This window comes from Salmo salar, chromosome 28, assembly GCF_965601325.2.
Source record: "Salmo salar chromosome 28, fSalSal1, whole genome shotgun sequence".
NCBI lineage: Eukaryota > Metazoa > Chordata > Actinopteri > Salmoniformes > Salmonidae > Salmo > Salmo salar.
The window spans coordinates 13867715-13893961 of record NC_138318.1 but is presented as its reverse complement, the minus strand read 5'-3'; the positions used below and the strand labels follow the sequence as shown (position 1 = coordinate 13893961).

General features: G+C 43.1%; 1 protein-coding gene across 1 annotated transcript; it reads right to left on the bottom strand.

Moving 5' to 3' along the window:
• Positions 1-636: 636 nt before the first annotated feature.
• On the bottom strand, positions 637-26247 carry trim65 (tripartite motif containing 65). The gene is made up of 8 exons (XM_014179489.3): positions 25795-26247; positions 22413-22887; positions 22065-22160; positions 14680-14910; positions 4443-4611; positions 2720-2809; positions 2275-2492; positions 637-2141 (listed from the first exon to the last, which is right to left on the bottom strand). The coding sequence occupies exons 2-8, from the start codon at positions 22845-22847 to the stop codon at positions 1833-1835; spliced, it is 1548 nt and encodes a 515-aa protein (XP_014034964.2). The 5' UTR covers positions 22848-22887; positions 25795-26247; the 3' UTR covers positions 637-1832.

The window sequence follows — 26247 nt, the reverse complement described above, 5'->3', positions numbered from 1 at the left end:
GGAGAACCCGGTGCACAACTGAGCAAGAGGACAAGTACATTAGAGTGTCTAGTTTGAGAAACAGACGCCTCACAAGTCCTCAACTGGCAGCTTCATTAAATAGTACCCGCAAAACACCAGCCTCAACGTCAACAGTGAAGAGGCGACTCCGGGATGCTGGCTTTCTAGGCAGAGTTGCAAAGTAAAAGCCATATCTCAGACTGGCCAATAGAAAGAAAAGATTAAGATGGGCAAAAGAACACAGACACTGGACAGAGGAACACTGTTGACGTTGAGACTGGTGTTTTGCGGGTACTATTTAATGAAGCTGTCAGTTGAGGACTTGTGAGGCATCTGTTTCTCAAACTAGAAACTCTAATGTACTTGTCCTCTTGCTCAGTTGTGCACCAGGGCCTCCCACTCCTCTTTCTATTCTGGTTAGAGACAGTTTGCTCTGTTCTGTGAAGGGAGTAGAACACAGCATTGTACGAGATCTTCAGTTTATTGGCAATTTCTCGCATGGAATAGCCTTCATTTCTCAGAACAAGAATAGACTGACGAGTTTCAGAAGAAAGTTATTTGTTTCTGGACATTTTGAGCCTGTAATCGAACCCACAAATGCTGATATTCCAGATACTCAACTAGTCTAAAGAAGGCCAGTTTTATTGCTTCTTTAATCAGAACAACAGTTTTCAGATGTGTTAACATAATTGCAAAAGGGTTTTCTAATGATCAATTAGCCTGTTAAAATTATAAATTTGGATTAGCTAATACAACGTCCCATTGGAACACAGGAGTGACGGTTGCTGATAATGGGCCTCTGTACACCTATGTAGACATTCCATTAAAAATCAGCCCTTTCCAGCTACAATAGTCATTTACAACATTAACAATGTCTACACTGTATTTCTGATCAATTTGATGTTATTTTAATGGACAAAAATGCGCTTTTCTTTAAAAAACAAGGACATTTCTAAGTGACCCTAAACTTTTGAACGGTAGTGTACATGAAACAATTAATCTCTCGTTGAATGACAACATACACTTCATTGAAAAATCACTACTGTTGACCAATCACCGACAAAGGGGCGTAGACTTCAGCTTTGAACTTCGGCTTGTCTCTAGAAAAAAATGTATGCACGAACAGCCCAAAACGATCTACCCCCCCAACCCTAACTAAAAATGTTTAAAATTCAACTTCAATGGGATGATGCCAGAGTTGGGACGTCCCTAGGATCCCGTTTAGACTTTTCCGTGCTCTCACAGACGCCATAATGGGACAGATACAATGATGCAATGTCTATGATTCCCGAAAAATAACTGAACCTGTTGCCATAAGCCCCGTTTATACCTGGTTCTAACTTGTGTCCTTTGTCCTGATCCTGTCAACATCCTGATTGTGCCCACATTTTTAGACAGGTGTTGACAATCAAAAGACACATTGTAATTTGATTGTGACCGGAGGTAGTCAGACACACAGTGTCTGGATATTTTACAAGTGTAGACAGTTCCGGATAGAGAAACCATTTAAATCCTAATTATTCCACTCTCAAATCATTGATTACATCAATATGTGTCTTACAATAAATACACATTATTTTGAAAGCTGTGAAATAATTTGCGTAAAGGGACAAGGAAATCTGGTCAAAATGCAGACACAATGGACCAATAACAGGCACATTTTAATAGCATACTGTATGTAGACACATTTCTGGAAATGTAGGCACAATCAGAATGTAGGCAAAATCAGGACAAAGGTCCCATGTTCGCACCAGGTATAAACAGGGTTATAGTTTCCCAAGACTAGTCCTATAAGATTTGTTAGGTCATGGTCATTCCCTTTCGTGTTGTCGTCATGGCGAGCAGAGGGTGATGCTCACGCCCTCCCCTATCCAACAGGCGGGGAACAGCTCCTGAGTGAAGGCACAGTGGAAGGCATGCAGCCGCGTATGCCCATCTCCATAGTACGTCAGTGTTCCAGCCTCGTAGTCCAGCAGAATTCCGATGCGGGAGTGGTGGGAGTGGCCAGCCACCGTCTCCCGGCGGCCGTTGTGCCAGGCACTCAGCTGGCGCTCATCCAGCTGGAGGCTCCAGGACAGATCGTTCATTCCCACCATGCACCTTTTCCCCTTTTCCTTCCTGGGGATGCCCTCGTAAGTCACCTGGGGGAGAGATGCAGGGGTCAAAGGTAGGAAGAGGTGCAGTCAAAATTTCTAAAGACACAGGCACAATTCTATACAGTATATACAAATATTTACATATCATTCGGCTGCCATGGCCTTCACATCTTCTTACCCCCAGGTAGGCCCATGGCTTGGACAACTCCAGCTCCCAGTAGTGCTTTCCGTGTTTGAAGCCCTGGAAGCAGAGCACCTGCCAGGTGTGGTCAAAGCGAGCCTCGTGGGCTGGGACAGAGCGCGGCCCAGAGGTCAGGTGTTCCGCCCGTAGGTTCTCCTGGCAGAGGAGCAGGTGACCGTTGGCCGTGCGAGGGTCAAAGGTCAGGGTGCAGCGGTCTGAGGAGGAGGAGTTAGCATGTGAGAAGACATTTAGGTGTACAGTTTATTAGTCTAAATTAGCTCTAAAACAAAGAGTAGGTGATAGATCACGCTTATGTTGGTAAACTTCTGAACATCATTCAGGTTACTAATTATAGATTCCATAAAAAATATATTTGTTATTATTTACAGTTACTGTGTTAATATCTGAACGTTTTATGTTAAAGTAAGGAATGACCACATACATTCACTGAGGCCCTCCTTCCCAGCGGGGTGACATGGAGCAGCAGGACTGGGGACCACAGCCAGGACAGGGCGCTTATCCTGGGGAGAACCTAGGGAAGAGAGGGGGTGGGGGGATGGGGAAGAGGAGGGAGATCGGGGGAGAAACACAGACAGACATTTAAAAAGTTTGGAGATGACTATCCATAAAAACAACACACACAGCTCTAAATATAGAGCATTTACCTCAGCAAAGTAAGACAATATGCTCCGCATACAATAAGGTTACCCTGTCCTGACCTTACACACAGCCTCCTCCTTCATACAGTGAGGTTAGGTTACCTTGTCCTGACTTACACACAGCCTCCTCCTTCATACAGTGAGGTTAGGTTACCTTGTCCTGACTTACACACAGCCTCCTCCTTCATACAGTGAGGTTAGGTTACCTTGTCCTGACTTACACACAGCCTCCTCCTTCATACAGTGAGGTTAGGTTACCTTGCTTGTCCTGACCTTACACACAGCCTCCTCCTTCATACAGTGAGGTTAGGTTTCCCTGTCCTGACCTTACACACAGCCTCCTCCTTCATACAGTGAGGTTAGGTTACCTTGTCCTGACCTTACACACAGCCTCCTCCTTCATACAGTGAGGTTAGGTTACCTTGCTTGTCCTGACCTTACACACAGCCTCCTCCTTCATACAGTGAGGTTAGGTTACCTTGCTTGTCCTGACCTTACACACAGCCTCCTCCTTCATACATTGAGGTTAGGTTACCTTGTCCTGACCTTACACACAGCCTCCTCCTTCATACAGTGAGGTTAGGTTACCTTGTCCTGACCTTACACACAGCCTCCTCCTTCATACAGTGAGGTTAGGTTACCTTGTCCTGACCTTACACACAGCCTCCTCCTTCATACAGTGAGGTTAGGTTACCCTGTCCTGACCTTACACACAGCCTCCTCCTTCATACAGTGAGGTTAGGTTACCTTGTCCTGACCTTACAGACAGCCTCCTCCTTCATACAGTGAGGTTAGGTTGCCTTGTTCTGACCATACATACACACAGCCTCCTCCTTCATAAAGTGAGGTTAGGTTACCTTGCTTGTCCTGACCTTACACACAGCCTCCTCCTTCATACAGTGAGGTTAGGTTACCTTGTCCTGACCATACACACAGCCTCCTCCTTCATACAGTGAGGTTAGGTTACCTTGTCCTGACCTTACACACAGCCTCCTCCTTCATACAGTGAGGTTAGGTTACCTTGTCCTGACCATACACACAGCCTCCTCCTTCATACAGTGAGGTTAGGTTACCTTGTCCTGACCTTACACACAGCCTCCTCCTTCATACAGTGAGGTTAGGTTACCTTGTCCTGACCATACACACAGCCTCCTCCTTCATACAGTGAGGTTAGGTTACCTTGTCCTGACCTTACACACAGCCTCCTCCTTCATACAGTGAGGTTAGGTTACCTTGTCCTGACCTTACACACAGCCTCCTCCTTCATACAGTGAGGTTAGGTTACCCTATCCTGACCTTACACACAGCCTCCTCCTTCATACAGAGAGGTTAGGTTACCTTGTCCTGTCCATACACACAGCCTCCTCCTTCATACAGTGAGGTTAGGTTACCTTGTCCTGACCATACACACAGCCTCCTCCTTCATACAGTGAGGTTAAGTTACCTTGCTTGTCCTGACCTTACACACAGCCTCCTCCTTCATACAGTGAGGTTAGGTTAGGTTACCTTGCTTGTCCTGCCCCACAGCTGTAGACACAGCCTTCTCCAGGTCCTCAGACACTAGCTTGGAGATCCGTGAGAGGACGTCTGTCACCCCACTGAGCCTCTCCTGCAGGTTAGGGGTCACATCCACTGGAATGTCCTTCATACGAGGGACCTCCACCAGCCGAGACTCCTACAGAGCAAAGGATATAGTAAATTATATAGTATGATTGTCAATAATAATACAATATGGGAATTTTATCCCAAAGCTACTTAGTGCTAACATGTACATATATTTTATGTATGTGATGTATGCAGTGTTGTAGTACTCAAGTACAGGACTCGGACTCAAGTACGACTCAAATCCCAATTTTTATGTCTTGTGACTAAACTTGGACTCGCCTTCTCGACCATTGGTGACTCGGACTTGGAAATTATAGGCAATTAGCAAGACACCCCCAATAAAGGAGTGGTTCTGCAGGTGGTGACCACAGACCACTTCTCAGTTCCTATGCTTCCTGGCTGATGTTTTGGTCACTTTTGAATGCTGGCGGTGCTTTCACTCTAGTGGTAGCATGAGACGGAGTCTACAACCCACACAAGTGGCTCAGGTAGTGCAGCTCATCCAGGATGGCACATCAATGCGAGCTGTGGCAAGAAGGTTTGCTGTGTCTGTCAGCGTAGTGTCCAGAGCATGGAGGCGCTACCAGGAGACAGGCCAGTACATCAGGAGACGTGGAGGAGGCCGTAGGAGGGCAACAACCCAGCAGCAGGACCGCTACCTCCGCCTTTGTGCAAGGAGGAGCAGGAGGAGCACTGCCAGAGCCCTGCAAAATGACCTCCAGCAGGCCACAAATGTGCATGTGTCTGCTCAAACGGTCAGAAACAGACTCCATGAGGGTGGTATGAGGGCCCGACGTCCACAGGTGGGGGTTGTGCTTACAGCCCAACACCGTGCAGGACGTTTGGCATTTGCCAGAGAACACCAAGATTGGCAAATTCGCCACTGGCGCCCTGTGCTCTTCACAGATGAAAGCAGGTTCACACTGAGCACATGTGACAGACGTGACAGAGTCTGGAGACGCCGTGGAGAACGTTCTGCTGCCTGCAACATCCTCCAGCATGACCGGTTTGGCGGTGGGTCAGTCATGGTGTGGGGTGGCATTTCTTTGGGGGGGCCGCACAGCCCTCCATGTGCTCGCCAGAGGTAGCCTGACTGCCATTAGGTACCGAGATGAGATCCTCAGACCCCTTGTGAGACCATATGCTGGTGCGGTTGGCCCTGGGTTCCTCCTAATGCAAGACAATGCTAGACCTCATGTGGCTGGAGTGTGTCAGCAGTTCCTGCAAGAGGAAGGCATTGATGCTATGGACCGCCCGTTCCCCAGACCTGAATCCAATTGAGCACATCTGGGACATCATGTCTCGCTCCATCCACCAACGCCACGTTGCACCACAGACTGTCCAGGAGTTGGCGGATGCTTTAGTCCAGGTCTGGGAGGAGATCCCTCAGGAGACCATCCGCCACCTCATCAGGAGCATGCCCAGGCGTTGTAGGGAGGTCATACAGGCACGTGGAGGCCACACACACTACTGAGCCTCATTTTGACTTGTTTTAAGGACATTACATCAAAGTTGGATCAGCCTGTAGTGTGGTTTTCCACTTTAGTTTTGAGTGTGACTCCAAATCCAGACCTCCATGGGTTGATAAATTGGATTTCCATAGATTATTTTTGTGTGATTTTGTTGTCAGCACATTCAACTATGTAAAGAAAAAAGTATTTAATAAGATTATTTCATTCATTCAGATCTAGGATGTGTTATTTTAGTGTTCCCTTTATTTTTTTGAGCAGTATATTTCATGACATGCTTGGGTTCGCCGGGGGTCTCTCGGTGAATGGAGCAGCCTTGGAAAGGGGGTTTGGGCCCTTTCGCGGCACGCTTATAAGGCTCTGAATGTCCAAAATGGTTCCAACAATTCCTCCTGTTGTCCTTCTTTGTAGTTGTCCGGTATCCGGTGACTTGTTGTGTATTCCTGAACAGAATTACAGAGTTGATTTTCCTTCCATTCGCTCTTGAAGATAGGCTTAGCCAGCCATATCGATGGTTCCCCAATGGGGTGATGAGAGTAGCGTAATAAGATGGTTTGAGCAGAGTAACAGGATGGTCTTACTTAAATTCGCTTTTGAATATACATTACTTAGAACAGCTAAATCAGCCATACCAGTGATTGTCCGGGAGGTGAGTTTATCATCTCTACCTCGTGTTGAGATTCAAAGTTCAAACCATTTTAAATGCACAGCTGCCGCTTCACGCTTCTTCTGGTTCAATGTGTTAACTTCTTAACCCATCCTTTATAATTTTTCCTCAAAAGGGGCGGTTCCGGCAGGCTGGCACGCTCCCTGACCTCACTCTGGAGCGGTGATTACTCACTGTGCAAAGTTATGGAAAACAATTATCTCTTAACTTCTCAAATCACATCCCTGTCTTAACCTGTTAGGGCTAGGGGGCAGTATTGACACGGCTGGATAAAAAACATACCCGATTTAATCTGGTTACCACTCCTACCCAGTAACTAGAATATGCATATACTTATTACATATGGATAGAAAACACCCTAAATTTTCTAAAACTGTTTGAATGGTGTCTGTGAGTATAACAGAACTCAAATGGCAGGTCAAAACCTGAGAGATTCCTTTACAGGAAGTGGCCTGTCTGACCATTTCTTGAACTTCTTTTCCATCTCTATCATTTACTAAGGATCTCTGCTCTAACGTGACACTTCCCATGTCGTCCATAGGCGCTCAGAGCCCGGGAAAAAACAGAATGTCGTCATTCCAGCCCCAGGCTGAAACACATTATCGCCTTTCTCAAGTGGCCGATCAAGGGACACTGGGCTTATGCGCGTGACCCCGACCGCCCCCGCCTTTGGGATTTTTTCCTCTGTTTGCCGAAAAGGAGATTCCCTGTCGGAATATTATCGCTTTTCTACGAGAAAAATGTCGTAAAAATTGATTTTAAACAGCGGTTGACATGCTTCGAAGTACGGTAATGGAATATTTAGAATTTTATTGTCACGAATTGCGCCATGCGCGCGACACTTCTTTACTATTTCGGATAGTGTCTGGAACGCACGAACAAAACGCCGCTATTCGGATATAACGATGGATTATTTTGGACCAAACCAACATTTGTTATTGAAGTAGCAGTCCTGGGTGTGCATTCTGACGAAGACAACAAAAGGTAATCAAACTTTTATAATAGTAAATATGATTATGGTGAGTGCTAAACTTGCCGGGTGTCTAAATAGCGAGCCCGTGATGCCTGGGCTATGTACTTAGAATATTGCAAAATGTGCTTTCACCAAAAAGCTATTTTAAAATCGGACATATCGAGTGCATAGAGGAGGTCTGTATCTATAATTCTTAAAATAATTGTTATGCTTTTTGTGAACGTTTATCGTGAGTAATTTAGTAAAATGTTAGCGAATTCCCCGGAAGTTTGCGGGGGGTATGCTAGTTCTGAACGTCACATGCTAATGTAAAAAGCTGGTTTTTGATATAAATATGAACTTGATTGAACAAAACATGCATGTATTGTATAACATAATGTCCTAGGGTTGTCATCTGATGAAGATCATCAAAGGTGAGTGCTGCATTTAGCTGTCTTCTGGGTTTTGGTGACATTATATGCTGGCTTGAAAAATGGGTGTCTGATTATTTCTGGCTTGGTACTCTGCTGACATAATCTAATGTTTTGCTTTCGTTGTAAAGCCTTTTTGAAATCGGACAGTGTGGTTAGATTAACGAGACTCTTGTCTTTAAATAGCTGTAAAATAGTCATATGTTTGAGAAATTGAAGTAATAGGATTTTTAAGGTTTTGAAAATCGCGCCACAGGCTGGCAGTAGCTGTTACGTAGGTGGGACGCAAGCGTCCCACCTAGCCCATAGAGGTTAACAAAAACACTTTCATCATCTTTCATATTACATGCACAACTCATAGTATGGAAACTTCATATATGTAGTTGGTATACTTTCCAAGTTACAGTATTTGCCTTTTAACATTTTTAATGACATCACAAAATAACAAACATAATGACATTCGTGTCCTATAGCCTCTGACCATTCCCCACGTTCACCATTAGAAATATTGTTCCAGTATTCGCTTTTGAACGTGTTTGAGTTTCACTGGGAAAAAGTCTGAGACAAAGCACATTCCTTTGGTGAATCTTGAGTGCAGGCCTGGATCTTCTCCCTTGATTTACAACAGGACATGAGTTGTTAATCCCCACAAGTTCTTTCCTTCCCCCTCTACGGGTGAGAGGGGGTCTGATTGAAGTTATTCATTACAAACCTGATCTGACTTATTTGGATTCTCATGGACAGTCAAGACAATAAGCAGAATATTAGCCACACTGATGACTTTGCAAATCCAATCAGTTTTCCACGTTGATTCAACGTCATCACATTGATTTCTGGGGTTGAAATGACGTGGAAACAACGTTGATTCAACCAGTTTTTGCCCAGTGGATAGGCTAGAGAAGGGGTGTCAAACTCATTCCATAGAGGGCCTAGTGTCTTCTGGGTTTTGGTTTTTCCTTTCAATTAAAACCTAGAAAACCAGGTGAGGGGAGTTGTTTACTAATTATTTACCTTAATTTATCAATCAAGTACGAGTATATACACTACCGTTCAAAAGTTTGGGGTGACATAGAAATGTCCTTGTTTTTGAAAGAAAAGCTATTTTTTTGTACATTAAAATAACATCAAATTGATCAGAAATACAGTGTAGACATTGTTCATGTTGTAAATGACTATTGTAGCTGGAAACGGCAGATTTTTTTAATGGAATATCTACATAGGCGTACAGAGGCCCATTATCAGCAACCATCACTCCTGTGTTCCAATGGCACGTTGTGTTAGCTAATCAAAGTTTATCATTTTAAAAGGCTAATTGATCATTAGAAAACCCTTTTGCAATTTGCAATGTTAGTACCCGCAAAACACCAGTCTCAACGTCAACAGTGAAGAGGCGACTCCGGGATGCTGGCGTTCTAGGCAGAGTTGCAAAGAAAAAGCCATATCTCAGACTGGCCAATAGAAAGAAAAGATTAAGATGGGCAAAAGAACACAGACACTGGACAGAGGAACGCTGTTGACGTTGAGACTGGTGTTTTGCGGGTACTATTTAATGAAGATGCCAGTTGAGGACTTGTGAGGCATCTGTTTCTCAAACTAGACACTCTAATGTACTTGTCCTCTTGCTCAGTTGTGCACCGGGGCCTTCCACTCCTCTTTCTATTCTGGTTAGAGCCAGTTTGCACAAGATCTTCAAAGTCTTGGCAATTTCTCGCATGGAATAGCCTTTGTTTCTCAGAACAAGAATAGACTGACGAATTTCAGAAGAAAGTTATTTGTTTCTGGCCATTTTGAGCCTGTAATCGAACCCACAAATGCTGATGCTCCAGATACTTAACTAGTCTAAAGAAGGCCAGTTTTATTGCTTCTTTAATCAGAACAACAGTTTTCAGATGTGCTAAAATAATTGCAAAAGGTTTTTCTAATGATCAATTAGCCTTGTAAAATGATAAACTTGAATTAGCTAACACAACGTTCCACAGGAGTGATAGTTGCTGATAATGGGCCTCTGTACGCCTATGTAGATATTCCATTCAAAATAAGCCGTTTCCAGCTACAAGAGTCATTTACAACATTAACAATGTCTACACTGTATTTCTGATCAATTTGATGTTCGTTTAATGGCCCAAAAAAGTAGCTTTTCCTTCAAAAATAAGGACATTTCTAAGTGACCCCAAACTTTTGAACGGTAGTGTATATATACATACTCACACACTATGCATAGAAAACATTAAGAACACCTGCTCTTTCCATGACAGACTGACCAGGTAAATCCAGGTGAAAGCTATGATCCCTTACTGATGTCACTTGTTAAATCCACTTCAATCAGTATAGATGAATGATCGGTTAACCTGTTGAGGGTAGGGGGCAGTATTGACACGGCTGGATAAAAAACATACCCGATTTAATCTGGTTACTACTCCTGCCCAGTAACTAGAATATGCATATAATTATTGGCTTTGGATAGAAAACACTCCAAAGTTTCTAAAACTGTTTGAATGGTGTCTGTGAGTATAACATAACTCAAATGGCAGGTCAAAACCTGAGAGATTCCTTTACAGGAAGTGGCCTGTCTGACCATTTATTGTCTTTCTTTGACATCTCTTTCAAAAACTTAGGATCTCTGCGGTAACGTGACACTTCCCACGGCTCCAATAGGCTCTCAGAGCCCGGGAAAAACCTGAATGTCGTCATTCTAGCCCCAGGCTGAAACACATTATCGCCTTTCTCAAGTGGCCGATCAAGGGACTGTGGGCTTAGGCGTGTGCACTGGCCACCCCCGTCTTTGTGTTTTTTTCCCCCTGTTTGCCGAAAAGGAGATTCCCGGTCGGAATATTATCGCTTTTTTACGAGATAAATTGCATAAAAATTGATTTTAAACAGCGGTTGACATGCTTCGAAGTACGGTAATGGAATATTTAGAATTTTTTTGTCACGAATTGCGCCATGCGCACGACCCTGATTTACCATTTCGGATAGTTTCTGGAACGCACGAACAAAACGCCGCTATTTGGATATAACGATGGATTATTTGGGACCAAACCAACATTTGTTATTGAAGTAGAAGTCCTGGGAGTGCATTCTGACGAAGACAACAAAGGTAATAACATTTTTGTTATAGTAAATCTGACTTTGGTGAAGGCTAAACTTGCCGGGTGTCTAAATAGCTAGCCCGTGATGGCTGGGCTATGTACTTAGAATATTGCAAAATGTGCTTTCACCAAAAAGCTATTTTAAAATCGGACATATCGAGTGCATAGAGGAGTTCTGTATCTATAATTCTTAAAATAATTGTTATGCTTTTTGTGAACGTTTATCGTGAGTAATTTAGTAAATTCACCGGAGGTTTGCGGGGGGTATGCTAGTTCTGAACGTCACATGCTAATGTAAAAAGCTGTTTTTTGATATAAATATGAACTTGATTGAACAAAACATGCATGTATTGTATAACATAATGTCCTAGGGTTGTCATCTGATGAAGATCATCAAAGGTTAGTGCTGCATTTAGCTGTCTTCTGGGTTTTTGTGACATTATATGCTAGCTTGAAAAATGGGTGTCTGATTATTTCTGGCTGGGTACTCTGCTGACATAATCTAATGTTTTGCTTTCGTTGTAAAGCCTTTTTGAAATCGGACAGTGTGGTTAGATTAACGAGAGTCTTGTCTTTAAATAGCTGTAAAATAGTCATATGTTTGAGAAATTGAAGTAATAGGATTTTTAAGGTATTTGAAAATCGCGCCACTGGATTACACTGGCTGTTGCGTAGGTGGGACGAATTCGTCCCGCCTAGCCCAGAGAGGTTAAAGGATTTTTAAGACAATTGAGACATGTATTGTGTATGTGTGCCATTCAGAGGGTGAATGGGCAAGACAAAAAGATAAGTGCCTTTGAACGGGTATGGTAGTAGGTGCCAGGTGCACCGGTTTGACTCAAGAACTGTTTTCCACGCTCAACAGTTTCCTGTGTGTAACAAGAATGATTCACAACTGTGGGAAGCATTGGAGTCAACATGGTCCAGCATCCCTGTGGAACGTTTTCGACACCTTGTAAAGTCCATGCCGTGACGAATTGAGGCTATTCTGAGGGCAAAAGGGGGGTGTACAACTCAATATTAGTCTCCTAATGTTTGGCTTCGGAAAGAATTCAGACCCTTTGACTTTTTCCACATTTTGTTATGTTACAGCCTTATTCTAAAATGTATTAAATAAATAAAAATCCTCAGTAATCTACACACAATACCTCATCATGACAAAGTGAAAACAGGTTTATAGAAATGTTTGCAAATGTATTGAAAAAAAAAAACCTTATTTACATAATTATTCAGACCCTTTGCTTTGAGACTCGAAGTTGAAATCAGGTGCATCCTGTTTCCATTGAGCATCGTTGAGATGTTTCTACAACTTGTCCGTAGAGCTCCGATACAGGATTGTGGGGAGGTGTACCAAAACAATCTGCAGGATTGAAGGCCCCCAAGAACACAGTGACTGCCATCATTATTAAATGGAAGAAGTTTGGAACCACCAAGACTCTTCCTAGAGCTGGCCGCCCAGCCAAACTGAGCAATCGGGGGACAAGGGTCTTTGTCAGGGAGGTGACCAAGAACCCGATGGTCACTGACAGAGCTCTAGAGTTCCTCTGTGGTGATGGGAGAACTTTCCAGAAGGACAACCATCTCTGCAACACCCCACCAATCAGGGCTTTATGGTAGTGGCCCAGCCAGAACCTGGACTTGAACCCGATTGAACATCTCTGGAGAGACCTGAAAATAGCTGTGCAGCGACGCTCCACATCCAACCTGACAAAGCTTGAGAGGATCTGCAGAGAAGAATGGGAGAAACTCCCCAAATACAGGTGTGCCAAGGTTTTAGCGTCATACCCAAGACGACCAAGTCTGTAATCGCTGTCAAAGGTGCTTCAAGGGTCTGAATACTTATGTAAATGTGATATTTCAGTTTTTCTTTTAAAATGTGCTAAATTTAAAAAAAACAAAACAGTTTTTGCTTTGTCATTATGGGGAATTGTGTGTAGATTGATGAGGATTTTTTTTTGTTTTAATCCATTTTAGAATAAGGATGTAACATAACAAAATGTGGAAAAAGTCAAGGGGTCTGAATACTTTCCGAATGCACTGTAAGACTGTAAAAACAGGAAATCAGCTCCCAGTGATTTTAATTCCCAACTATTCCCACACATAATAGAGACAAATGTGATCGTATACAAATGTAAGCAATGCTTGAAATTAGTATGTTTTAGTCAAATATTATATATGTTTGGGCTTCTTGCTGTCATTTTGCAGTCTACAAATTATTTGTAAATATGTTCTGGCCCTCCGGGTGCAAAGGAGCAAAATAAATAAATAAATACAGTAGGGGAAGAAGTAGTTGTTTGGGCTAAATTATAGATGGGCTATGTACAGGTGCAGTAATCTGTGAGCTGCTCTGACAGCTGGTGCTTAAAGCTAGTGAGGGAGATAAGTGTTTCCAGTTTCAGAGATTTTTGTAGTTCGTTCCAGTCATTGGCAGCAGAGAACTGGAAGGAGAGGTGGCCGAAGGAGGAATTGGCTTTGGGGGTAACCAGAGAGATATACCTGCTGGAGCGCGTGCTACAGGTGGGTGCTGCTATGGTGACCAGCGAGCTGAGATAAGGGTGGACTTTACCTGGCAGGGTCTTGTAGATGACCTGGAGCCAGTGGGTTTGGCGACGAGTATGAAGCGAGGGCCAGCCAACGAGAGCGTACAGGTCGCAGTGGTGGGTAGTATATGGGGCTTTGGTGACAAAACGGATGGCACTGTGATAGACTGCATCCAATTTATTGAGTAGGGTATTGGAGGCTATTTTGTAAATGACATCGCCGAAGTCGAGGATCGGTAGGATGGTCAGTTTTACGAGGGTATGTTTGGCAGCATGAGTGAAGGAGGCTTTGTTGCGAAATAGGAAGCCAATTCTAGATTTAACTTTGGATTGGAGATGTTTGATGTGAGTCTGGAAGGAGAGTTTACAGTCTAACCAGACACCTAGGTATTTGTAGTTGTCCACATATTCTAAGTCAGAACCGTCCAGAGTAGTGATGCTGGACGGGCGGGCAGGTGCAGGCAGCGATCGGTTGAAGAGCATGCATTTAGTTTTACTTGTATTTAAGAGCAGTTGGAGGCCACGGAAGGAGAGTTGTATGGCATTGAAGCTCGTTTGGAGGGTTGTTAACACAGTGTCCAAAGAAGGGCCAGAAGTATACAGAATGGTGTCGTCTGCATAGAGGTGGATCAGAGACTCACCAGTAGCAAGAGCGACATCATTGATGTATACAGAGAACCTTATAACCTGATGTGATTTGTTTACTGGGGAGTAGAACATATCAATGGTCTGTAAATAGAGGATGCTGCCTGAATCAGGAGGGAACGGCGTCAGTGCTAAATATCAAGGTTATCAATCTTTTCAAACATTTCTATTACTCTGCTATGTGCACACTAGGCTTGAGTCTCCTAACCGACAAGTTTTATAGCAGTGAATACTTACATGTAAAACCAGCTCTGAGATAAATGATCAGCATATCGCTTTTGGTGATAGGTCATTCTGTATGACGGTAAAAATCCAATCTATTTGGGAAAATATGTCAATGCTAACCTGTATTAGCTGGATGTCGGGCAGGTTGCGAAGAGTTGCGATCTGGCTCTGGCGTTCCCTGAGTTGCTTGGCCCTCTCCTGTAGCTCCTCCAACCTAGCCTCCACCTGGGAGAGGGAAGCCTCCTTCTCCTGCTCAATGAAGTTCTCTGTAGACTCCTGTTTGTCTGCTAGCACCTTCAACAGCATGGAGAACTTGGCATTCACCCAGTGGGAGGTCTGCTGCAGGGTCACCTACAGAGGGGGAGAAGTTGGGGGTGAGAACAGTAAGAGGGAAACATTTACCATACAGCGACAAGGATAGTAGTAGTATTTAGGATTGTAGTTTTGACTGCAGTGAGAGAGGTGTCAACTTTCCAATAAACCAATATTGAAATTAGGGCTGGCTTGTGTAGCCGCCGATTACGGACGAAGACCGTCATGAAAATAAAAAAACGTCATTACGTTTACATTTATTTTTTAAACGAACTGCTGAATGCATTCGTGCGGTTGAGTGTTTCCACAGAAATATACTTTTTACATGGGCACCTTTCCCTTTCAAGTGGATTCAATAAATATCTACAGCGAGGGAAAAAAGTATTTGATCCCCTGCTGATTTTGTACGTTTGCCCACTGACAAAGAAATGATCAGTCTATAATTTTAATGGTAGGTTTATTTGAACAGTGAGAGACAGAATAACAACATTTCTTTGTCAGTGGGCAAACGTACAAAATCAGCAGGGTATCAAATACTTTTTTCCCTCACTGTAGATACATGGGCTCCGATACGATACAGGAATGATACGTTTTAGTTTTAAGTGAACCGGTTTGAATAGAGATCTAATCAATGCGATTAGTTGCGATACGATTCGATGCACTAACATTTGTTGCATAGACACATTCATTTTCCAATTCAAATTCAAATCTGCTGCTGATGGAGCTCATGAGCTGGGCCTCTCTGAGCTGGATTTGTATGAGTTGATGTGTGTGAACTTGCTTTCCTATCTTGTCAGGACCAGCTATTTTAGGTTTAACCTGTTGGGGATAGGGGGCAGTATTTACACGGCCGGATAAAAAATGTACCCGATTTAATCTGGTTATTACTACTGCCCAGAAACTAGAATATGCATATAATTATTGGCTTTGGATAGAAAACACCCTAAAGTTTCTAAAACTGTTTGAATGGTGTCTGTGAGTATAACAGAACTCATATGGCAGGCAAAAACCTGAGAAGATTCCTAACAGAAGTGCCCTCTCTGACCATTTCTTGGGCTTCTACACTCTCTTTATTGAAAACTGAGGTTCTCTGCTGTAACGTGACACTTCCTACGGCTCCCATAGGCTCTCAGAAGGCGGCAAAACGCTGAATGATGCCTTTGGAGCCCCTGGCTGAAAAACAGTAGCGCATTTGGATAGTGGTCGATCAGAGGACAATGACACTGAGGCGCGTGCACGAGGCGACACCATGTTTTTATTTTCTCATCTTTGAACGAAAACAGGGTTTCCCGGTCGGAATATTATCGCTTTTTTACGAGAAAAATGGCGCATTTCGTGACAAAAAAATTCTAAATATTCCATTACCGTACTTCGAAGCATGTCAACCGCTGTTTAAAATACATTTTTATGCCATTTTTCTCGTAAAAAAGCGATAATATTCCGACCGGGAATCTGCGTTTAGGTAAAAAGACGAAAGAAAATAAAGCATGGGGTCGACTCGTGCACGCGCCTAAGCCCATTGTCCTCTGATCGGCCACTTGCCAAAAGCGATAATGTGTTTCAGCCTGGGGCTGCCTCGATATCATTCAGCTTTTTCCCGGGCTCTGAGAGCCTATGGGAGCCGTAGGAAGTGTCACGTTACAGCAAAGATCCTCAGTCTTCAATAAACAGAGACAAGAAGAACAAGATCTTGTCAGAGAGGGCATTTCCTGTAAGGAATCTTCTCAGGTTTCTGCCTGCCATATGAGTTCTGTTATACTCACACACACCATTCAAACAGTTTTAGAAACTTTAGGGTGTTTTCTATCCAAAGCCAATAATTATATGCATATTCTAGTTACTGGGCAGGAGTAGTAACCAGATTAAATCGGGTACGTTTTTTATCTGGCCGTGTCAATACTGCCCCCTACCCCCAACAGGTTAAAACAGGTCAACATTCACAAAGCCGCGGGGCCAGATGGATTACCAGGACGTGTACTCAAACGATGTGCGGACCAACTGGCAAGTATCTTCACTGACATTTTCAACCTCTCCCTGACCGAGTCTGTAATAGCTACATGTTTCAAGAAGAATACCATAGTCCCTGTGCCCAAGAAAGCGAAGGTAACCTGCCTAAATGATTACCGCCCCGTAACACTTCATCGGTAGCCTTGAAGTGCTTTGAAAGGCTGGTCATGGCTCACATCAACAGCGTCATCCCGGATACCCTAGACCCACTCCAATTCCTATACCACCCCAACAGATCCACAGATGACGCAATCTCAATCGCACGCGACAATGCCCTTTCCCACCCGGACAAAAGGAACACCAATGTGAGAATGCTGTTCATTGACTACAGCTCAGCGTTCAACACCATAGTGCCCACAAAGCTTATCACTAAGCTAAGGACCCTGGGACTAAACACCTCCCTCTGCAACTGGATCCTGGACTTCCTTACGGGCCGCCCCCAGGTGGTAAGGGTAGGCACCAACACATCTGCCACGCTGATCCTCAACACTTGGGCCCCTCAGGGGTGCATGCTTAGTCCCCTCCTGTACTCCCTGTTCACCCACGACTGCGTGGCCAAACACGACTCCAACACCATCATTAAGTTTGCTGATGACAAACCAGTGGTAGGCCTAATTACCGACACCGATGAGACAGCCTATAGGGAGGAGGTCAGAGACCTGGTAGTGTGGTGCCAGGGCAACAACCTCTCCCTCAATGTGAGCATGACAAAGGAGCTGATTGTGGACTACAGGAAAAGGAGGGCCAAACAGGCCCCCATTAACATTGACGGGGCTGAAGTGGAGCAGGTCGAGAGTTTCAAGTTCCCTGGTGTCCACATCACCAACGAACTATCATGGTCCAAACACACCAAGACAGTCATGAAGAGGGTACAACAACACCTTTCCCCCCTCAGGAGACTGAAAAGATTTGGCATGTGTTCCATAGATCCTCAAAAAGTTCTACAGCTCCACCATCGAGAGCACCATGGCCGGTTGCATCACTGCCTGGTATGGCAACTGCTCGGCATCTGACCATAAGGCGCTACAGAGGGTAGTGCGTACGGCCTAGTACATCACTGGGGCCAAGCTTCCTGCCATCCAGGACCTATATACTAGGCGGTGTCAGAGGAAAAAAAATTGTCCTAGACTCCAGTCACCCAAGTCAAAGACTGTTCTCTCTGCTACCGCACGGCAAGCGGTACCGGAGCGCCAAGTTTAGGACCAACAGGCTCCTTAAAGCTTCTACTCCCAAGCCATAAGACTGCTGAACAATTAATCAAATGACCACCCAGACTATTTAGATTGACTCCCCCCCCATTTGTTTTTACACTGCTGCTACTCGCTGTTTATTATCTATGCATAGTCACTTTACCCCTACCTACATGTACAAATGACCTCGACTAACCTGTACCCCCAAACATTGACTCGGTACCGGTACCCCCTGTATATAGCCTCGTTATTGTTATTTTATTGTGTTACTTTTTATTATTTTTTACTTTAGTTTATTTGGTAAATATTTTCTTAACTCTTTCTTGAACTGCATTGTTGGTTAAAGGCTTGTAAGTAAGCATTTCACGGTAAGGTCTTCACCTGTTGTATTCGGCGCATGTTACAAAGAAAGTTTAATTTGATTTGATTAGTAATGACATCAAATCAAATTAAACTTTATTTGTCACATGATTATTTCTGGCTGGGTACTCTGCTGACATAATCTAATGTTTTGCTTTCGTTGTAAAGCCTTTTTGAAATCGGACAGTGTGGTTAGATTAACGAGAGTCTTGTCCTTAAAATGGTGTAAAATAGTCATATGTTTGAGAAATTGAAGTAATAGCATTTCTAAGGTATTTGAATAACGCGCCACGGGATTCCACTGGCTGTTGAGTAGGTGGGACGATTTTGTCCCACCTAGCCCAGAGAGGTTAAGAAAATATTTACCAAAGCACTTTGAATTTCCCCCCATCTCAAAATCAAATGGTTTTGACCATTTGGATGTTTTTAGAGTGATCTTCTCTCCTCCTCTCGCTTCGGCCATGCAGTGCACCTCGCAAAAGTGATTGCTTTCCTCGTTATGAAATCATCAACTTCACCCTGTATATCTAAAAATGACCATATACACTGATCGTTTAAAGCAAAACTACAAAAAATATTGCTGATGGTGAACCTGAAACCTGAATTTTTGAATGGAGGTCAGAGTGTCGAATTTGGTCAACAAAAAATATAATTGCTAATTTGCTACATGAGGCTTATTTGACCTAATAGAAGTTTCGTAATGGTTAGGTTGTTACAAATGGACATCGAGGGCTTCCACCGTTTGAAATAAGTCAACTGGGTGGGGATTCCTATGAGTTGGGAGCAATCAGCCAATTTTTTTATTCAACCTTTATTTAACTAGGCAAGTCAGTTAAGAACAAATTCTTATTCACAATGACGGCCTACCAAAAGGCAAAAGGCCTCCTGCGGGGACAGGGGCTGGGATAGAAAATCTAAATAAATTCAATAAAAATATAGGACATAACACACATCACAACAAGAGAGACACTACAACACTACATAAAGAGAGACCTAAGACAACAACATAGCATGGCAGCAACACATGACAACACAGCATGGTAGCAACACAACATGGTAGCAACACAACATGGCAGCAGCACAACATGGTAGCAGCACAAAACAGAGTACAAACATTATTGGGTAGACAACAGCACAAAGGACAAGAAGGTAGAGACAACAATACATTACGCAAAGCAGCCACAACTGTCAATAAGAGTGTCCATAATTGAGTCTTTGAATAAAGAGACTGAGATAAAACTGTCCAGTTGAGTGTTTGTTGCAGCTCGTTCCAGTCGCTAGCTGCAGCGAACTGAAAAGACGAGCGACCCAGGGATGTGTGTGCTTTGGGGACCTTTAACAGAATGTGACTGGCAGAACAGGTGTTGTATGTGGAGGATGAGGGCTGCAGTAGATATCTCAGATAGGGGGGAGTGAGGCCTATGAGGGTTTTATAAATAAGCATCAACCAGTGGGTCTTGCGACGGGTATACAGAGATGACAAGCTTACAGATGAGTAGAGTGCAGTGATGTGAACATTTACTACTTTAAAATTGAGATGGGCTCGCCTGATCTCGCCTCCTCCCGCATGCCTTCCATCTTTGAGGACATGTTTTTCCATTGTTAGAGCGGTCACTCAAATATCTTGTCAATATAATAGACAATCTTTGAGTATAGCCAGATGAAAGTTGTCTCCGGTAGCTTAGTTTTATTCCGTCAAAACACAATTTTCAACAGCGCATAGATAACAATATCCTAGCAAATTACATAGGTTGTAATTAAAAAAATAAAGCCTAATATCACGCAAGCCATTTTAGCATTTGAATCCTAAAGGTGCCGCTCATATGTGCAAGGTCAGGAACAGGCCTCCTACATCGCGTTGGTCTGCGACTGATGCTGGGCACAGTGCGCAGTTTGACTAGGCTACTGATATTGCCTGGGGTTGCTCGGCATGCAAAATGACTTGTAGATAAATGACTGTCGACAGTTACATGTAGTTCTGACACTGAAGGGGAGGATGCATCAACTCTAATTTTATTTGTCACATGCGCCGAATACAACTGGTGTAGACTTTACTGTGAAATGCTTGCTTATGAGCCCTTCCCAACAATGCAGAGTTTAAAAATAAAATAGTAACACGAGGAATAAACTAAAATACACAAGAATGGAGCTATATACAGGGAGTACCAGTACCAGATCAATGTGCAGTGGTATGAGGTACTTGAGGCCAGAAGGCAGAGTAAAGTGACTAGGCATCAGGATAGATAATAATAAGAGTAAAATAAAGAACAGAGCAGCAGCAGCATATGATGAGTATAAAAGTGTGTGCGTATATAGTTGATGGGTTCTGATTTCTAAACCTGAAATATTGTTAATCATCAGGTATCTTATTGAAATGAGGAGTGCCACAGTCTGGTTTCTACACCAGAAGTTAATCAGAAGTCAATTAAGCTTGGAATGTACTGAGTAAAGTTAAGGCAATCACATGGTTGCAGTCACTGATAAGGGTGGAGAGCTGTGGTTTAGTGAGGAATGGGGGCCAAGGTCAGGTCAGGTCACATTAAGGGAGAAGGAACAGTTTATTACCTGTATCACTTTACATCTTTATTGCTAGGCAGGAAGTTATGTTTAGAGGGAAGGAAGAGACTTCACTCAAATTGAGGTATATATACTTGTGCTGGTGGAAACACATCTTTGTCTGTTCAGCTGTCTGACCCTTTGGGTGAATAAACTTGGTTTGAGTTTTTATAGTTGTCCGTCCGTTTTTACCCTGTTATTTAGAACCTAACATAGTGTATGCGTGTGGGGTGTCAATATTGTGTGTGAGTGAGTGTGTGTGTGTATATGGTTTGTGTTTATATAGTCTAGTGAGTGTGTGTAGGGTCAGTGCAAGACAGAGTCAGTGCAGATAGTTTGGGTACCCTTAATTGACTATTTAGCAGTCTGGCTATTTAGAAGTCTTATGGCTTGGGGGTGGAAGCTGTCTCAGAGCCTGTTCGTCCGAGAGCCAATGCTCTGGTACCGTTTGCCGAACAGTAGCTGAGTGAACAGTCTATGGCTTGGGTGGCTGGAGTCTGACAGTTATCACAGAAGATGAGAGGTATTTTCGGAAGGTAGAAAGAATGTAATAAGAGCAAAACATTTTTGTGAACCGGAATTTCGTAACATTTTGAATTGATTTTTATGACCGATGCATGCTACATTTTCATTGGTTTGGGGTCCGCAGACCCAATGCACTTGTATCTTAAACATTTGAATCATGGACAGATGCCTATGTGAATAGTTACATCCCTATTTACAATGTGATTAAACTTTGCTGAAACAAGCAAGGTGTTGTAGAAAACGAGTCTTAGGCTGCCTAGACAATGCACCCCTTTCAGCAGTAGCACCTGCAGGAGTGGAGGACAAAATATGCGTCTTAAAAAATATATACTGAATGATTATAAAGTGGCCGCGGTCATATGGCTGACAAATATCCTTCATCCAAATGTCCATGACCGTCACAGCCCTAATTTGAAACAATGCGACTAATATCCGACTAATCTACTTTGCAAGTAGAGGAAACCTTTTCACAATGAACCAATGTAGGCCTATCCATTGACTATGGTACTTTCAACATAAAGGTGTAGTGACGGTCACTGTCAAAAACAACTTTACCTTGGCTTTGGTGATGTTCTCTGTCAGCTCAGCGATGCTCCTCTCAGTCTTCTCCATACATATTCCCACCTCCACACTCTTCCTCCTCAGTAGTAACTGTTCAAACAGATAGACAATACCACAATGAGTGTGTAGGATATGCAGCAGAGTATGAATTCAATTTCATGACATTTGCAGCACACAAATGTTGACCAGAGAGAATATAGTGTGTATATATAGTATCAGTGTTTTCCAGAAGTTAGTGTTGGGTCACAGGCAGCCAATGGGGCTGCGGCAGATTTTGTTTTTGTTAATCTCTTTGACAATCACAAAAACATAGGAGCCACGTACGGTCTGTCTGACACTCACCTCTCGGTTCTCCTTCTCAGCCTCCACCAGCACTTTCTCGTGGTTCTTACACTCGGAGATGGCACACTCGCAGCACACACACATGTTGTCCTTCCGGCAGTAGTACACCAGGGGGTTCTTGTGTCGGTCACACAGAATCAGGGGCGTGGCTCTGGCCATGTCGCCCCTCATAACCGGTACAGTGTCTCTACCGAATGCACCGGCACTGTTCGCTGTGGCCTCAGCCAGAACGGACAGGGACACGTTGCGTTTTAGGATTGGTCTAGTGGGGAATTTCTCGTTGCAGATAGGGCAATGCGGCCCGATGTTGGACTTGGACTTGGTGTCCCAGTGAGTCGTGATGCAGTCTCGACAGAAGGTGTGACCGCATGGGATGGTGACTGGGACTTTGAAGCGGTCCAAGCAAATGGCGCAGGACAAATTGTGGGTCTCCATCCCTCCAGTAGATCTGTGTACAGAACACACCTCTTCAGATCTGTGGAGAGAAATGAATGGGAGAAGTTGGACATGATGTAGGTTGCTGATACAGTAGCTACATAACATGCATATGGATTTCAAATCTTGATTCTAAGATTGCTTCATGCTGTAGCTAGCCATGATACTGTCACATTATTGTGTACTGGCCTACTGTAACATGTTCATTTATTTATTATCGACAGCATCACGAGACAAAGAGCCATTTAGGACAGGGGTCTTCAACCTTTCTTGCCCAGAGACTACCGCCCAGGCAAACCGGCGACCCCCATCATATGTTAGCAAAAAATGTATAATTCACATCTTATCATCAGGTGAATGCCAAGGAGAAGTAATCAACATTTTAAAATGAATAGATTTTGCATTATTTTGACCTCCCCACATTACAATTGGAAGAGGAAGTGTAAACTCTAACACAGCCAGTGGAGGGAGGTGAGGGAGGACGGCTCATACTAATGGCTGGCTAACCATGTATTTGATACCATTCCACCAATTCCGCTCTAGCCATTACCACGAGCCCATCCTCCCCAATTAAGGTGCCACCAACCTCCTGTGAACACAGCCTATTAGATAGAAAGGTAACTTTAAAAAAGATATATCTTATACTGCCTGTTTAGCTGGTTAAACGAAGGTTAGTCGTGTTCGCAAAAATTAAGTCAAGAAAGCTTACCAGTGGCAACTGGTACTTGCAGGTGCTTTTTAAAAGCCTTTGTCAGATACTCCAGTAATTGTAATTAGCTCCAATGAGTGTAACTTGCCTAATATTAGGAGTTGAGAAATAAAGTTGACATCGTGAGAAAGATGTTCTCCTCTTCTCTACTATAGGTATGCAATTCAAGGTGTGTTTATTCTGTTAGCGATAGTCACAAAAATAGTTACATGAAAAAAAGATGTGCCATATACAGTGTATATATATATATATATATATATATATATACACACAGTATGAGTCAAAAGTTGACACACCTACTCATTCAAGGGTTTTTCTTTATTTTTACTATTTTCTACATTGTAGAATAATAGTGAAGACATCAAAACTATGAAATAACACACACATGGAATCATGTAGTAAGCAAACAAGTGTTCAACAAATGAAAATATATTTTAGATTTTATATTCTTCAAAGTAGCCACCCTTTGCCTTGATGACAGCTTTGCACACTCTTGGCATTCTCTCTACCAGCTTCATGAGGAATGCTTTTCCAACAGTCTTGAAGAAGTTCCCACATATGCTGAGCACTTGTTGGCTGCTTTTCCTTCACTTGCGCTCCAACTCATCCCAGACCATCTCAATTGGGTTGAGGTCAGGTGATTGTGGAGGCCAGGTCATCTGATGAAGCACTCCATCCCTCTCCTTGGCCAAATAGCCCTTACACAGCCTGGAGGTGTGTTTTAGGTCATTATCCTGTTGAAAAACAAATGATAGTCCCACTAAGCGCAAACCTCCTCCATGCTTCACGGTGGGAACCACACATGCGGAGATCATCCGTTCACCCACACCACGTCTCACAACGACACGGCGGTTGGAACCAAAAATTTCAAATTTGGACTCATCAGACCATAGGACAGATTTCCACCGGTCTAATGTCCATTGCTCGTGTTTCTTGGCCCAAGCAAGTCTCTTCTTATTATTGGTGTCCTTTAGTAGTGGTTTCTTTGCAGCAATTCGACCATGAAGGCCTGATTCTTGCAGTCTCCTCTGAACAGTTGAACACTTGAACTCTGTGAAGCATTTATTTGGGCTGCAATCTGAGGTGCAGATAACTTGAATGAACTTATCCTCCGCAGCAGAGGTAACTCTGGGTCTTCCTTTCCTGTGGCGATCCTCATGAGAGCCAGTTTCATCATAGCACTTGATTGCAAAAACAATCATATTTTCCGGATTGACTGACCGTCATGTCTTAAAATAATGATGGACTGTCATTTCTCTTTGCTTATTTGAGCTGTTCTTGCCATAATATGGACTTGGTATTTTACCAAATAGTACTATGTTCTGTATATCATCCCTTCCTTGTCAGAACACAACTGATTGTCTCAAACGCATTAAGGAAAGAAATTCCACAAATGAACTTTTAACAAGGCACACCTGTTAATTTAAATGCATTCCGGGTGACTACATCATGAAGCTGGTTGAGAGAATGCCAAGAGTGTGCAAAGCTGTCATCAAGGCAACGGGTGGCTACTTTGAAGAACACTTTTTTGGTTACTACATGATTCCATATGTGTTATTTCATAGTTTTGATGTCTTCACTATTATTCGACAATGTAGAAAATAGTAAAAATAAAGAAAAACCCTGGAATGATTAGGTGTGTCCAAACTTTTTACTTGTACTGTGTGTGTGTGTGTGTGTGTGTGTGTGTGTGTGTGTGTGTGTGTATGTGTATGTATGTATGTATGTATGTATGTATATATATATATATATATATATATATATATATATATATACACTGTGCATATATATATTATATACACACTGTATATATATATACACTGTATATATACTGTATATTTAGGAGAATGACCATGGTGACAGTTGGACATTATGAGCAACTCGACCATTACAAAGGAATTAACGTTATACACTATGAGATGTTGTCATTTGATGCCATACAGTGAGTGGGTCAAACGATGCTACATAGGCTATAGCAAAGCCAGCAGTTTGTAGCTAGCCTAGCTATATCAAATGAATGACATCACAGTAGATACTAGCCAGGGCGCTAACGTTAACACATAGCTAATGTAGCTAGCTAACGTTACTTTGTAACCATGATTACAGTAAAAAGACAGCTATCAAGTCGAAATATGAGTAACGTTACAGTTTTATGATACTAGCCAAACGGATTAAAGGTAAAACTTTTCAAATATATAATTCTAGCTAAAATTCCACTTAAAAGTAAATGTAGCTCACCAGTGCAATATAATAAATTAGGGCATCTGACGTAAATACAGTTGCTGGGAATCCGCCTTGCCGAAATACAGCGTTCATGACAACTGGGAATTCGGAAAAAACTAGGTAAAATCACGACGTCGGTGATCTGCAGGTCGGAAAGTCGGAGCACTGGAAAGAGGCCAGATTTGGAATTCCTAGTTGGATGATCATCCAAAACATTTTTCTCAGTCGGAGTTTGTTTTTCCGAGTTCCCAGTTGTCTTGAATAAACTGAAGTCCAGGCTGTATCACAACCGGCGGTGATTGGGAGTACCATAGGGCGGCGCACAATTGGCCCAGCGTCGTCCGGGTTTGGCCAGTATATGCCGCAATTGTAAATAATAATTTGGTCTTAACTGACTTGCCTAGTTAATTAAAGGTTAAATAAGAAATACATTTTAATAAGTCGGAAACAGAGATTTCCGAGTTGGTT

Bases quoted from the DNA above. Each gene is read 5' to 3' on its own strand.
- trim65 (XM_014179489.3), bottom strand. From the start codon at position 22,847: ATGGAGACCCACAATTTGTCCTGCGCCATTTGCTTGGACCGCTTCAAA. The intron at 4,612-14,679 runs GTTAGCATTGAC...TTTGCTCTGTAG, and splicing joins CCGACATCCAGCTAATACAG to GAGTCTCGGCTGGTGGAGGT. The intron at 2,142-2,274 runs GTAAGAAGATGT...TCTCTCCCCCAG, and splicing joins AGCCATGGGCCTACCTGGGG to GTGACTTACGAGGGCATCCC.